Consider the following 13,224-nt stretch of genomic DNA (forward strand, 5'->3'; position numbering starts at 1 on the left):
GAAATCGGTCGCTTGGAAACGCTCACGCCTCACTGCGCGTGAGGATTTGCTTTTATTTTGTCCTACACCCCCGCGGGTTGCGTGTTGTTGTTTTGCCAACTCGATAGGAAATTATATTTACCCGGAGGGTCAGTTTACGGGGAGATGTAGTTCTTCGAACTCCTCGTAGACTGATACGAGAAATACTTATGCAGGCTACGGGCCTTGGAGGGGAGAAAGAAAAGGGAAGAAAAGACATTTTTTCTCCCCTCTTTTCTCCTCTCCCTCCCCTCCCCCTCCGCCGCACTCGCCTCTTCTGACCTCAGACGATCGTGTTTCAGATTCGTGAAAACAAAACGCGGCACCCACCTTTGACGACCTTGAAGAAATAGCTACATTATTCATATGACATAGAAAATGTGACCATATAATTCCTCAAAGGTTATTCAAGGGCAGCAAAAATCTCCTCAGGGGGGTAAGCTGACTATAAAGGATCATCCTTTTATTATTTTTCAATCAAAATAAAAGCAATAAGGACTAGGACAAAAGCTATAGCTACCTAATTGATATCATCATTATCATTATTCATTAAAAGGATCGCGACGCACAATGAAGATAGCGAACGAAATAAAAAAAATAATAAAATTCCTTCCCCCCAGCCCTCCCCGCCCTGATAAATACTGTACGTCATTTGTTGTTTAGAAGCGAGGCTGGAAAAGACGACTTTCATAACATCAACACAGACTAAAGCACAGACGATGGAGCGAGCGACTAACAATTCTACCGCTGCCATGGCCAACTTTTCCTTCTACTCTCACGTAAGCTGTAAACTTCTGTTTTTTCTTCGTCTATTTCTCTCTCGTTTCTCAGCATCATCGATAGTAAATTCGCAAAAACAACTCTGCGAGACAGTGTAACTTATTCACAAAGATTAATATGACACACAGCGCAGTCTCCATAAGTATCGTTTAAAAATAGAAAAGGACAATTCATTTTAGTTGTCTGTCCATGACAGTCATTTTACCACACTATATTAGTACTTTTATGTTTTTTCACTTTCTCATTGTATACTGTACGCATACCATTTCAATTACTCTATAGTTTCAGAAATCGAACGCAACCGAAATGTTGAATTCGACTGTTCGGTTTTCGGACAAAAATTAACTGCCTACTTTCGTTTCCCGAACATTTAAACAAATCGATTATTAGAATCACTGCATCACAAATAAACTCTAAAATGAACAAAAAAATCTACGATTTTGCGATTATCAATAACTGTTTAAGTAAACACCAATTTTTGTTGTTCGATAGGTATATGTAGACCCAATGCACCCACCACCCCTATCTGCATGCCTGTATACCCCCATCATAGACTTGCTACCCCCAGCTACATACTCTTATTAACCCCCCTCAGGCCCGTAGCCAGGATTTTGAGCGGTAGGGTTCGTTTACCCATTTAGCGGACCTTTTCTCTTTGGGAGCTGGCTGTGGTACTAAATTTTCCTTCATAAGAGCGGACCTTCCAGTCTAGTGGGGATAGGTTCCTTCGAACCCCCCTGGCTACGGGCCTGCCCCTTATGTGTTGATGAGTTGTTCTATGTTTAAAGATGACTGGCAAGGTACCAATGTCTGTTGGAGTTCGCCGTCTTTTTTATGCCTTGACTCCTTCTGAAGCGTCTTTCCCTGAGATTCTGGATGTACCAGACTATCTGAATGAGGTACTGTATTCCCTTCCATTATTAAAAATACATATACCAGGTTGTAGAGACTCCAACAATATTGTTACTAGAAGAATTGACAACTTGGTAAAATTTCAAGGATCCTTAACACATTGACCCCTCAACTGGCCTGTACCGGCTTTGGGAAGTACCCACAACCCAAAAAATTCATAAATGCAAACTGAACACAACAAGATGAAGATACTCAGGCATCAGTCTAAGGGATAAATGGTCTTGAAGATATGCATCCAACCAAGGCGTTGGCAACTACTCTTAAGCCAAATAATAGCACAGGTTCTTTGACAAATTTCAAAAGGAAAGAAAAGCAGAATCACCCCTCTCAATAAAACGCTCAAAATACAACACAAGGGAGAGAGATCAGCAAACACAGCTCAAGACACAAATAGATACCTTTATTCTGATCCTCCAGGTTCATTTCTATGGCCTCAAAACACAATGTCCACTCCTTGAAGGCTTGTAAAACCACGAAGATGCCTTAACGGATTGCAAAGCATTCTGGGAGATCCAGGAAAAAATTCACGAGGGGAGGGCCAGTCAACACTCATCCCCCCAAAGTCAGATGGTTTTTTATAAGTCTTTTCACCCCGAAGCCAAACAAATCAATTCCAGGCCATACAGACCCAAAATAGCAGTGTAAACAATTTTGGAATCAATTTGGTTTCAGAAAAGACATCATTTAGGAGAGCTGTGGTGATTCATTAGAAAATTATTTTCTCATCCAGGCAAAGCCATACAAGAAAAAATCATCATGAATCCACCTTTGCTTGCAAATATCCATAAGCAAAGCACTCAAAGCTTGGATACCGCTGACTAGGTGCAGCTGTGTTTGACTTTGACAGGCTGTATAAAACTCAGAATAGGGGGGGGGTGGGGGAGGTATCTGTTTTCAGTCTGTTTTTTTTTTGTAAACTCAGCTCAAAAATAGCTAGGAGTCAATGGGTTAATATGATAGGAATAAAAATAAGCAGTGTAGTTTATTGCCTTTCAATATGCAACAAAGCCAAATGAAAAGGTGGTGCATGTACAGGCTTTCAGAAACAGCTTATAACCAGGCATACTATATAGGTGGCCTAATTGCGTGTTAGACTGTCCTCTCACACCCATGGCAAAAATCCTTTTTTTTGATTCAATGTTTTAATTGATACTAATTCAGAATTACAAATGGACTGAATGTCTTTTTCCAAGCTGCGCCACTAAAACTAAATTGGATGGATATTAAAAAGAATAGAAACCTTGGTATGCAATAATGCCTCCTCTGCAGGCATCTCAAGTGTTTTTATTACTTTCAGTATTCTAAGGAATACTGTGGTGAGTTGAACTTGTGGGGGGGGGGGGGGGGCAAAAGACATTCTTCCACAGGAAGCCCAAAATCAATAAAAGCCCTTTTCCCCAATAAAAGGCTCAAAACACTCAAGACGCCAGCGGAGGAGGCTAGATGCAATATAATCCCATTTGGTAATGACCAGCACCTACAAGCTACTGCGAGTTTCCTGCAGCTGGGTATATGAGCTCTTTGAACCCGGTCAACTACTGGAAAGATCAGACCCTATTTTATTTTTTGAATGTTATCTTATCTCATTTGCTACAGGCAGTGCCATTTTTTGTGTCAGCCATCATTCTGGAACAGCTTATTGCCATGGCCTGTGGCCTGCCAACACTAAGGCTAAATGATGCCTTTAGCAGCTTCTCTGCAGGCTTGATATCCCAGCTCTCTAAGTAAGCAATGCTAATTAGTGTGTTGCTTTTCCATGTTCTTAAACTGATATATATATATCAGTGTCCCTTTATATTATATTATTAAGTGGGCTTTGATTAATAATGATTTTGATTGATATTTAACATGCTTAAACAATAACAAAAAAGATTTATTGAGATGAAAAATATATATATATGATCTCCCTGTTTTAGCGCTTTGGATAGTTATTTGATTTCATTTACGCCCAAAGAGAGTGGTATTTCAAACTGTTAAGGCACCAGGCTTGAGCCAGTGGGGTTCGGGGGGTTTTAATCCCCCCCCCCCCCCCCCCACCTGGCTTGAAGGTCCGCTCAGAGCAAACAGTAATATAAAACGTTTGGCTGGAGATATACCGTGTACCCCAATATGTCTTTAAAATGGCTATAAAAATGATCTTTTATTATTATCACTATATCTTAAAAAGTACCCTATTTTAATAACATTTGAAATACAAAATTGATTGCTTAATGTAATAAGGCAAGGAAAGGGGTATACCGGAAATTTGGTCTGCTGAAATGGGAAAACGAACCAGCCGCTCAAATTCCTAGTTACAGGCCTGGACACTAATTTCAAAGTCCAGATTTCAGCCCAAATAAACAATTGGCAAAATATTATTTTTTTTAATTATTTATTCTAAGGATAAAAATTATATTCAAGCTCTGTCTAGTAATAGAATAATGCATATAGGGCTGAGCTCCTGTCATTTTGATTTGTTGTCTTTTCTTTAACCCCATCAGACTTGTTACTCTCTCTGTTGAACTGGTATGTTATGCATACCTGTACAATAATTTCCGTCTGCTGTCACTCCCCTGGGGTTCGCCGTGGACGTGGTATTTGTGCTTCTTGGGCGTGGATTTTACCTATTATTGGCTTCATCGGGCCTCACACGGTAAGAGGCAGGTGAAAGTACTTGGGAGGGGGGGTTGGGGTGGGGTCAATGACACTTAAGGGGTGGTAGTTCAGTTTTTACAGTGAGATTCACCATTAAATATAATCAAATCTGTGATGAAAAATTTGCTGAAGTAGCTTCTCTATATTTATTTTTATTTTTTTATATACAGTAAATACTTTTGAATTTTTGTTACCATTTACTTTGAAGAGGGGAAAACTGGTTCTTAAAATAATTTGCATTGTCACATTTAGCCATTATATGATATTTATCTTTATTCATATCCTGTCATCTATCATCTCATTATTTTCTTTATCTATGATAACTTTCAGCATCATTGCTATCTTAGCAATATTTTTTCTTTTAGAGGTTAACATTATCTGGGCAGCTCACCAAGTCCACCACAGCTCAGAGGACTACAACCTCAGCACTGCCCTCAGACAGTCTGTGACGCAAAATTTCTCAACATTTGTAAGTCTATCTTATTTGATTAAGGCAGGCTCTTAATAGAAATTAATTAAGATATATGGTTGGACAGTGAGATATGTTTCCCTCTTTTCAGCTATTCTGGCTTCCTATGTCAGTAGCCGTTCCTCCGTCTGTCTTCCTCGTCCATCATCAGTTCAACACTCTTTACCAATTCTGGATCCACACAGAGGTTAGTTGCTAATACAGCCTCACAACAAATTACCAGTACTATTGGTTAATAGTTAGGTCTCATAAAAACAAATAAAAACTAATGTTGTTCACTGCCCGTGTACGTGTTCTCGAAATATGAGCACAGTACAGAAATGTTACGAAAACAATAGGTTGAACAGCTACGTCCCTACTGGTCATTTTCAAATATTTGGGGGGGAGGGACATGTACCTGCAGTGCCTTACTCCTTCCGTGGCAAAGTATAATCATGTGAGTTTTGGGCCTTCGATAAAAAAGTGGCAAGAGATAGATATCAAGTAATGCCTTACATCGAAAGTTGTGTTCGGGAGAGTGTCACAATAGTTCCTATGGATAAGAAGAAAATTGAAAACAAAAACATAAAAATGAAATAAAAAACTGCCTGCCTACATGCTCCCAGGCATATCCAGAAACTCATGGAACAGAGGGGTAGGGGGTAGGGGGTGGGGGGTAGGGGGTAGGGGGTGGGAAAGATCCTCTATGCCTCCTTATCCTCACCCCTTCTCCGCCAACTCATTCCATGCTGACCTTGACACCCAGTGTACTTGAGGATGGCAACCAGGAAGAAATAGCAAATTTCCAGATTTTTTGATCCACATGTGGATTAGCATGTAATAGGGGACTCGCGCTAAGAGATCACGTGACTGTTGGGTGGCAAACTAGCGTGCGCTCAGCATTTTAGCGGCAAAATAACAGCAACAAAAAGCAAATTATTCAGCGCTTACGTGAAAACCCTTTCAGAAAGGGTTTAATTTCATTTTGAGATTTTTCTTTGTTTGATCATTTTGTTTTGAATTTGCCACCCAAAAAGGTCACATGATCTCTTAGCGCAAGTCCCCTATTGTAGCCTGACAGGGGCGTACGCAGAATTTTACAAAGTTGCAGTCAAAGCATTCAAAAGCTGGATGAGGGCGTGGCCCGCATCCCCGTGAAGATTTCATAGCTCCCGCTTTTGGGTTAGAAATTGGCGGCAATACGTCAGAATTTATTACATGATCCTCTTCCATCCTTGATCTGAGATAGGAAATCAGTCGTCGCATGGCACTGAACGACATAACAGTATGTTTGGAAATCATCTGTGGACTAAATGATTAAGAAAATTAAAGTTTTTTTTCCTCACCGTATATATAATACTACGTACATGAAAAAGAATGAGTAAACATTTGATTTTTATCCCTCGTTATGCAAATTAGCCGAATTTTTTTGCAGTCCAGTGACTGCAGGCCTATAGGCTGCGTACGCCCCTGCCTGATGCTTGATCCTAACTTAATTCAGCACTGTTTGCTGTCCTTCATCTCATCAGGTTGTGAGAAGTGTTGGCCCCTTGGAGTACATCTTGAACACACCAAGTCACCACAGAGTTCATCACGGACGCAACCCATACTGCATTGATAAAAACTATGGTAGTTATGGCCTATGGCCAAGCTCCTGGCTTATGTTTTAGAGCAATATTTTTTTTTCAACGTTTGTGTATGTTTTGGTATTCTTTATCTGCATGATTTGATACTTTAAAGAATGGATTGAAACTCATTAGTTTAAAGAGGTTTGTTCGAAATTAATCTAGTGTGCAAGGGTTTATAGCCCCTCCCTCAGATACTTTAATATTGGATAATCCTGAATACCTGTCATCTTCGCGCCTGTAAGGCACATAAGGCCTCAATAATCTCGATTGCTTGCAGTTATCTATTTTTATTATTTTTTTTTTTACAAATAATTCTGATTCCTGACATTTTTTTTTATGTAGGTGGCACATTAATAATATGGGATCGGCTGTTTGGTAGGTACCAGGTTACGATAGTAAAAAAATAAGCGATTCAGGGCTTTTACAAGTCTATTATTGCATAACACACGGATGTATAAACTTCATCCACTCAAAATGTTGGGGGGAGGGGTGGGCAGCAAGGGTCACTGCCCGTCCTCCACCCCTCTAGTGTTATTAACTGCCATGTCATGGTCGTCTCTTAATGCTTTTCCTTCCTAACCAGGGACATTTCAAGCAGAAAGGGAAAAGGAGAAGATTGCTTATGGACTTGTACATCCGCTCGCCAGCTGGAACCCTATCTGGACTCAAGTGAGTCCTGGCCTATTCTGCAGGCAATCCTCGTCTACTCTCGAACTGGGCCGTCCCATTCCCGCTCAACATGTCACGTTTACAAGCCACAGGGCTCCCGGGTCTAAATTCTCTCTCTATTTTTTTTTTTTTTTATTTCCCAACACCTAGAGAGCCTTCAGAGCCTGCTTAGGACATCTAAAAAAAAGCGCCGTAGTTAAGAATCGTTATGGCGTACCTTAATTATTGCAAACCATATATTAACACCATTTGTAGCCCCTTGCAAATCAGCCCCACCTTTGCTAGCCAGGGAGCGAGCGATGCCTGCCTAAAAACGCCTGCGAGGGAGGCTACAACTTTGCGGGCCAAAAAAAAAAAAAAAAAAAAAAACCATTGCTGACATAGCAATATGGTGGCGCTTAAGCGCAGAATATTCACCGGCAATTATAGGTAAAGAGAAAAGAATGCCGTTTTTGGCCTCTTTCGATGTGTTAGGCGTGCTCCTCTAAAAATATTTTCTGCTTCAGAGCCGTAGCAGCCCACGAAAGATATGAGGGTTTGGGGGGAGGAAGTGCACATCCCTATTTTTGAAAATGGGGGGGGGGGGGGGGGGGGGCACATGCCCCCAGTGCCCCAGTGCAGTATCTGTATTGCAAACCGTGATAAAAACGAGTCATGCATTTTTGTACGTAGGTTTCCCATTATGCTCATATATGGAACACATTTTGGGCAACTCCTGGTTTAAACAACAAGGTATGGCCTTTTTCTTTGTTTTTAAACTCTTTTCTTTACGTGTTAACTTTGCTTTATAATAATCAAACCTGTTACCTGTTACCTATCTTCTTTGTGCCTAATGGCGCATGAGGCCTCCACATAATGCTTCCAGTGTGTTCTGTTTGCAGCACCAGCAGACCTTGCCCCATCCCATGTCCACCCCGCACTGTTCTTTTCTCTCTATACTGTTCTTCGCCAGAACCTAATTAGAATGTCCGCATTACAACTTATAGTGAACTTAAAGAAGGCCAATCACGCTGCCATTTTATGCTCCCGCCCAATGGCGAGTCACACAAGCACCCACTTCCATGGGCTAATTCAAGCGAGTAACCAAGATATTATTAATCAACAGATATCGTCAATAACATGTCAGACTTCATTCGTAGATTGTTATTTTGACGTTTCCTTGGGAATAAACCGCTGTATTTTAAATGATAAACAATAACAAAGGAGTGGGTGATCGACATTCTTTAAAAAGATGTCTTATTTTCTCCTTCTAGCTTCTCGCAAGCATATGATTTTAACAATGAACCGCTAACGAGATAATAGCAATTGATATGTCAAATGTTTTGCCTTTATAGCTATCAGTGTTATTCAAAGGTCCCGGATGGACACCTGGTCCTGGTCATCCTCGTCTCGGTAACCCTGACGACCTCCCAGAGGTGAGTCACGTGATGGCTGTAATTATCGGGAGGGGCCAATTCGCTTGCTGCCTCGTACCAAGGCGCGCAAGGCGTAATGGGGGAAATCTTCTCTCGATGAGTCATTCCCCTAGCACTCTGCGAAAATTGTGATTATTCTTATAATACATAGCATGTGTAATTCAGGGCTAGACATGTCTTAGGCAGGTCGCATACAAACCTCGGGCTTACCGCACATGATATCACACACACACATGATCAAATGAGTCACGTGAAATTTCCTAGATTCTTAACATTGGAAGTGTCATCTGACTGGACAACATTTTAAGATTAGCTGTTTGTATAGGCGATCTAAGCAAAGCTCTACGCTATGTATTATAAGAGTGATCACAATTCTAGGAAAGAGCTAACCCAAGTGACAGATTCAATAAGACGCGACGCTACACATGAGCTAATACATCACAAGTGGCCAGATCTAAATAACAGACGGTAGATTGGATGTTTAACGAAGCTGTGTTTGTAGGGCTTGAGGGAGGGGTCTTAAAATACGCACACAAAAAAAATCCAAAGCAATGGAATTTAGCACAGTTATGCTTCAAGGTATAAAGAACGACTTTTGAAATAGATAGATGAAAGCTTTAAAGGGTCCAACTCACCCTGCCCACAATGCATTTCTTTGTTTTTGTTTCATCATGGATTTGTTTCATCAAGTCCAAAAAATGCACGTGGATAGAAATTTTTACACACTTGAAAGAAATATTAAATTATTTCTCATTTTCTCAAAAGTTTTGAATTTCGATGCCATTAAAAATGGCCGCCATCGCAACGCATTATGGGAAGGGTGAGTTGGACCCTTTAAGCCAAAAAACACGATCTACATAGAAAATAATGCCAACGCTCTTCTATTAACATCTTTACATGTAATGGTCCGACCTTGCACAGCCTTAAGTTTACTCTTTCCCTTTGTTCCAAAACACAGATTGAGTACCCTATTGTGAAGTATGACAGCTCTCCTGGTCTCATAAAGACACTGTACTTTGTCCTGCATGGGCTTGTATTCATGATCGCCTATCAGAATATCGTCGTTAACTCGACAGTAAGTTTGTATGCAGTAGATATCAATGTAAGGAACATAGTGACAGTGACGGATCAAAGGGGGGTGGTGTTCGGGCAGAAGGAGGGCTTTAGGCAGTGCAACACTCCTTCAGACGTTTGTTGTTGTTGTTGTCGTTGTTGTTGTTGTTGTTGTTGTTGCGTCGTACTAAATGCTAATGTTCTGTATTGCTAGGTTTTAGGTCCGGTTCGAGTCTGGGCGGTGGTTCTGTTTATGCTTTTGACACTCACCTCACTTGGGGCAACTTTCGATAACACGTAAGTGGTATAGGGCAAACCATCAATGCGTCCGGTTGATTTTGTTCTTATTATATCCTTTTATTTAATGCAAAAGAATGGGACACGAGGTCACTTATAAGCTAAGCTACATAGATCAGAGGCTGAAAGTCCGCTTAAACAAGGACCCGCAAGAAACCCAAACTCAACTTTTGAAGCGCTTTTCTTCTCGTTTGCTCGGTTTAGATTTCTCTTTTGATTACCGAAAACGAATAACCCACCAAAAGAGCAGAAATGTGCAGTAAAAATTAGTTCAAATTATTACCGATAACACAACTAAAAAGTCTTACTACCGACGCAATGTTACGCCGTGTGGTCATCATGCAGTTTGAATTTTATTCAGCCGCAAGAGGGCGGAGCTAAGCCCTTTTATAGCTCGAGTCCTTGTTTAACCATCCCCTGTTCTCTGCCTTTCTTGCTCTTCCCCCTTCTCTTGTTCCGGTTTCCAGGGTAAGACGACATGATCAGCAGCATGATTACGAATACAGTAGACATACAGTTGTAATCACATAGCCTTCAGGCGTCTCTAGTGTTTTGGGTCTTTTATTGGGAAAAGGGGCTTTTACCGATTTCGGACTTCAATTTTAAACCATTTTTTTGTATGATCAAATTTTATGCACATTTTAGTTACTAAAGCATCTATGACCTTGATTGTGCCTGTAGATGGTACGCGCGACATCTGGAACTAGGCCGGTGTATCCTCTTCCTGACTATTAGTCATGTGCTTATGGTGTACAAGGTAGAGCGTGGAGGTAAGAGTGTTGGTCGTACCACATAACGCATCCAGAAGAGAAAGCCTGCGGAACGGATCTCTGTTGTTTTTGGTTAAAAGCGGGTATTCGTACCATGGCACCTGGGGAGAAGGGGGACATAAAAGGGGGATAATGGTTGTAATATGGGTAGAGGTAGGTGGCAGGGGTGAGGGCGGGAGGGTCATTGAGCGTGGAGGTAAGAGTGTTGGTCGTACCACATAACGCATCCAGAAGAGAAAGCCTGCGGAACGGATCTCTGTTGTTTTGTGCCTTTTTTATAGAATCTAAACGGAAGTGCTTCTCTAGAGCAAAGCAAGTAGATTTCCTTTCCTGTACTCAACACAAGCGATACGGTCGCCACGCTAAAACCAAATATCACACTCATTATCTTATTTCTACTACCACAAAAATAAAGTCAAAAGCCTTTTCTTTAGGTAGCACTAGCTTACTCAAACCAACCGTTTGTCACATTCTTCACATTAATCAAGAACCCGCGGTATGAATGCGCAGACCTGGTCCAAGTCGTCATTCCCGCTGCTAGACCACGTCAAGTGCAAAACTCCATAAATATCGAAAAAGCAGAGCCGTAGATTAACTTTGATCTTTCAAGTTGAAAATAATGCTCTGTATACACAAGGCAATAACGGCGTACTTCTTGGGAATGGTTTTCTACGGCAACAACGACAAAAAATGTGATGTTGAAGACATCGTTTCGAAATTGTTCATATCTCTTTTGCTTCTTTTTGTGGAGCTCTGCACTCGACAAAGTGTACGACTGCTAGGACCGTTCAAACAGCGCCGACATCAGCCAGCATCGCTGGCGCTTTTTGAGGAACACCCCGCGTGTTCAAACACCAGCATTGCTGGACCATCTCACCGCCACTGTCTCTCCATACATTCTGTCGCTGTTTGCACGGGGCGATCACGAAACAAACGCAACTGGAAACTCTATCCCTGCAAAAGGACTATTCTTGCTGTACTCATTAAACTTAAGAAGTTTTAACAGTACAGAAGTTTAAAAACTTCTCATTAGCAGATTGCTCATTCGCTTCTCCTCTCGTAGTTCGACGCTCCTATTGTTTTCCTCCCATTTAGCCTCGGCGTGCTCTTGAGCGCGCCCCATCCCAATCTTAGTGTTCCCCGCTATCCTTGGGTTCGCCAGGTCTCCGTCCAAAAACAATGAGGCTGGTGAGAATATATTACTAAAGTCTTTTTAATCGCCCTTGCTTGTTGTTGTAGCTTTTCCAGCTCCAACTGTGGATGTTGTACACAAGATTTATATCGCCTCGGCGGTGGTCTGTGCCATGGATCTTATCACTCCAAACCCCAAGGAGATCAAAACAGACTAACTGGGCTTACTGTATTAAATGTGTAGTTCCAGAAAATATCCATACCCCTCCCTATTGAGTTGGTTGGAGGTATGATCCCTACCCCTTTGGAATTTCCAACCCCCTGGAAAAAAATAAATACAGTAACTGTTAAGGAAAAAGGGCATTTTACACCCCCTCCCCTCTGAAAATTCCTGGGCGTTTGAATCCCCCACCCCCCGGAATTTCCAATCCCCTCAATGGGGCCATATGAAGAAACCGTTGTTGTTTTAGGGGTCTGGTACCGAGGAATATTGGTTTCTTTTCAGATACTTTCTCCATTGACCAAAGATGGTCACTGTTTGTATCTTCTGATTACAAGTCAAAAAGTTTTCGAAGCACCTGCGGTACGGTAACCTTAAAAATGTCAAGAATCATTCATTTTTTCCAAATAAGGAATTTATGTGACCGCGTTTGGCAAAAACGAGTGGGGTATGGGTATTTTGTGGAACTACCACAATGCAAAACTAATAACGCCTTATTTCACTTGGGTTTCACGCTATTCAGTTTTTTTATACAGAGAGATATTTGAATGGTGAATATAAAATTATATAAAAATTGTATAGTAAGTTGTATAGTAAATTTAAAAAATATTTTTATTAGTGCGCGAACATTATCAGGAAAACACGTATAAAAGGGTGATAAGGATCAACATAATGTTGAATGATGCTGCATTTTGGGCCAACATTGCTGCGTGGTTTTCCAACAATGTTAACAATGGTTTAAAAAAGTTTAGATCAATGACACATTGAAATTCACTGCCTATACAAACAGCTAATCTTAAAATGTTGTCAATCAGACGACACTTTCAATGTTAATAATCTAAAAAAAAATTCACGTGACTCATTTGACCATGTGTGTAATATCATGTGCGGGAAGGCCGATTTAGACAGCACGATTTAGTCGTATGCGACCTGCCTACGACATGTCGTAGCCCAGACTTACACGCTACGACTTTTGTAGTCGAACATAGTAGAGGAGTCTTAGGCTGATTTAAACTCTACGACTCGAGCTGTAGAGGTGTCCTTATAACAAAATCGTGCTGTTTTGGTAAGTGGAGTCCATTTCTAATATTGTCAATGTTATTTTATATGGATAACCTTTTCAAGATCCGTTGTATATACCAATCACAACGATAATTTTAATCATCTGTAAACCAATATATGTTTTTTCAAGGTTGCTCATATTCTATAATAAAGTTTGACAATCTCTGTCGCGTTCACGATCTCGTGT

General features: G+C 41.0%; 1 protein-coding gene across 2 annotated transcripts; it reads left to right on the top strand.

The window, feature by feature from the left end:
* The first annotated feature begins 686 nt into the window (after positions 1–686).
* LOC5506132 (alkylglycerol monooxygenase) lies at positions 687–13,216 on the top strand. Of its 2 annotated transcripts, XM_048731180.1 has the most exons (15): positions 687–797; positions 1,587–1,697; positions 3,307–3,434; positions 4,191–4,342; positions 4,710–4,813; positions 4,905–5,000; positions 6,322–6,421; positions 6,763–6,795; positions 7,004–7,089; positions 7,762–7,821; positions 8,424–8,504; positions 9,463–9,579; positions 9,772–9,854; positions 10,536–10,624; positions 11,864–13,216. In XM_048731180.1, exons 1-15 carry the CDS (start codon positions 738–740, stop codon positions 11,971–11,973), a joined length of 1,410 nt encoding a protein of 469 aa, XP_048587137.1. In that variant the 5' UTR covers positions 687–737; the 3' UTR covers positions 11,974–13,216. The 2 variants fall into 2 exon arrangements, with proteins under 2 accessions (XP_048587137.1, XP_048587138.1); XM_048731181.1 differs by lacking the exon at positions 1,587–1,697.
* Positions 13,217–13,224: the final 8 nt, after the last annotated feature.

The sequence above is a fragment of the Nematostella vectensis genome, chromosome 8, assembly GCF_932526225.1.
Source record: "Nematostella vectensis chromosome 8, jaNemVect1.1, whole genome shotgun sequence".
Lineage (NCBI taxonomy): Eukaryota > Metazoa > Cnidaria > Anthozoa > Actiniaria > Edwardsiidae > Nematostella > Nematostella vectensis.

Bases quoted from the DNA above. Each gene is read 5' to 3' on its own strand.
- LOC5506132 (XM_048731180.1), top strand. From the start codon at position 738: ATGGAGCGAGCGACTAACAATTCTACCGCTGCCATGGCCAACTTTTCC. The intron at 3,435-4,190 runs GTAAGCAATGCT...TAACCCCATCAG, and splicing joins TTGATATCCCAGCTCTCTAA to ACTTGTTACTCTCTCTGTTG. The intron at 7,822-8,423 runs GTATGGCCTTTT...TTGCCTTTATAG, and splicing joins CTCCTGGTTTAAACAACAAG to CTATCAGTGTTATTCAAAGG.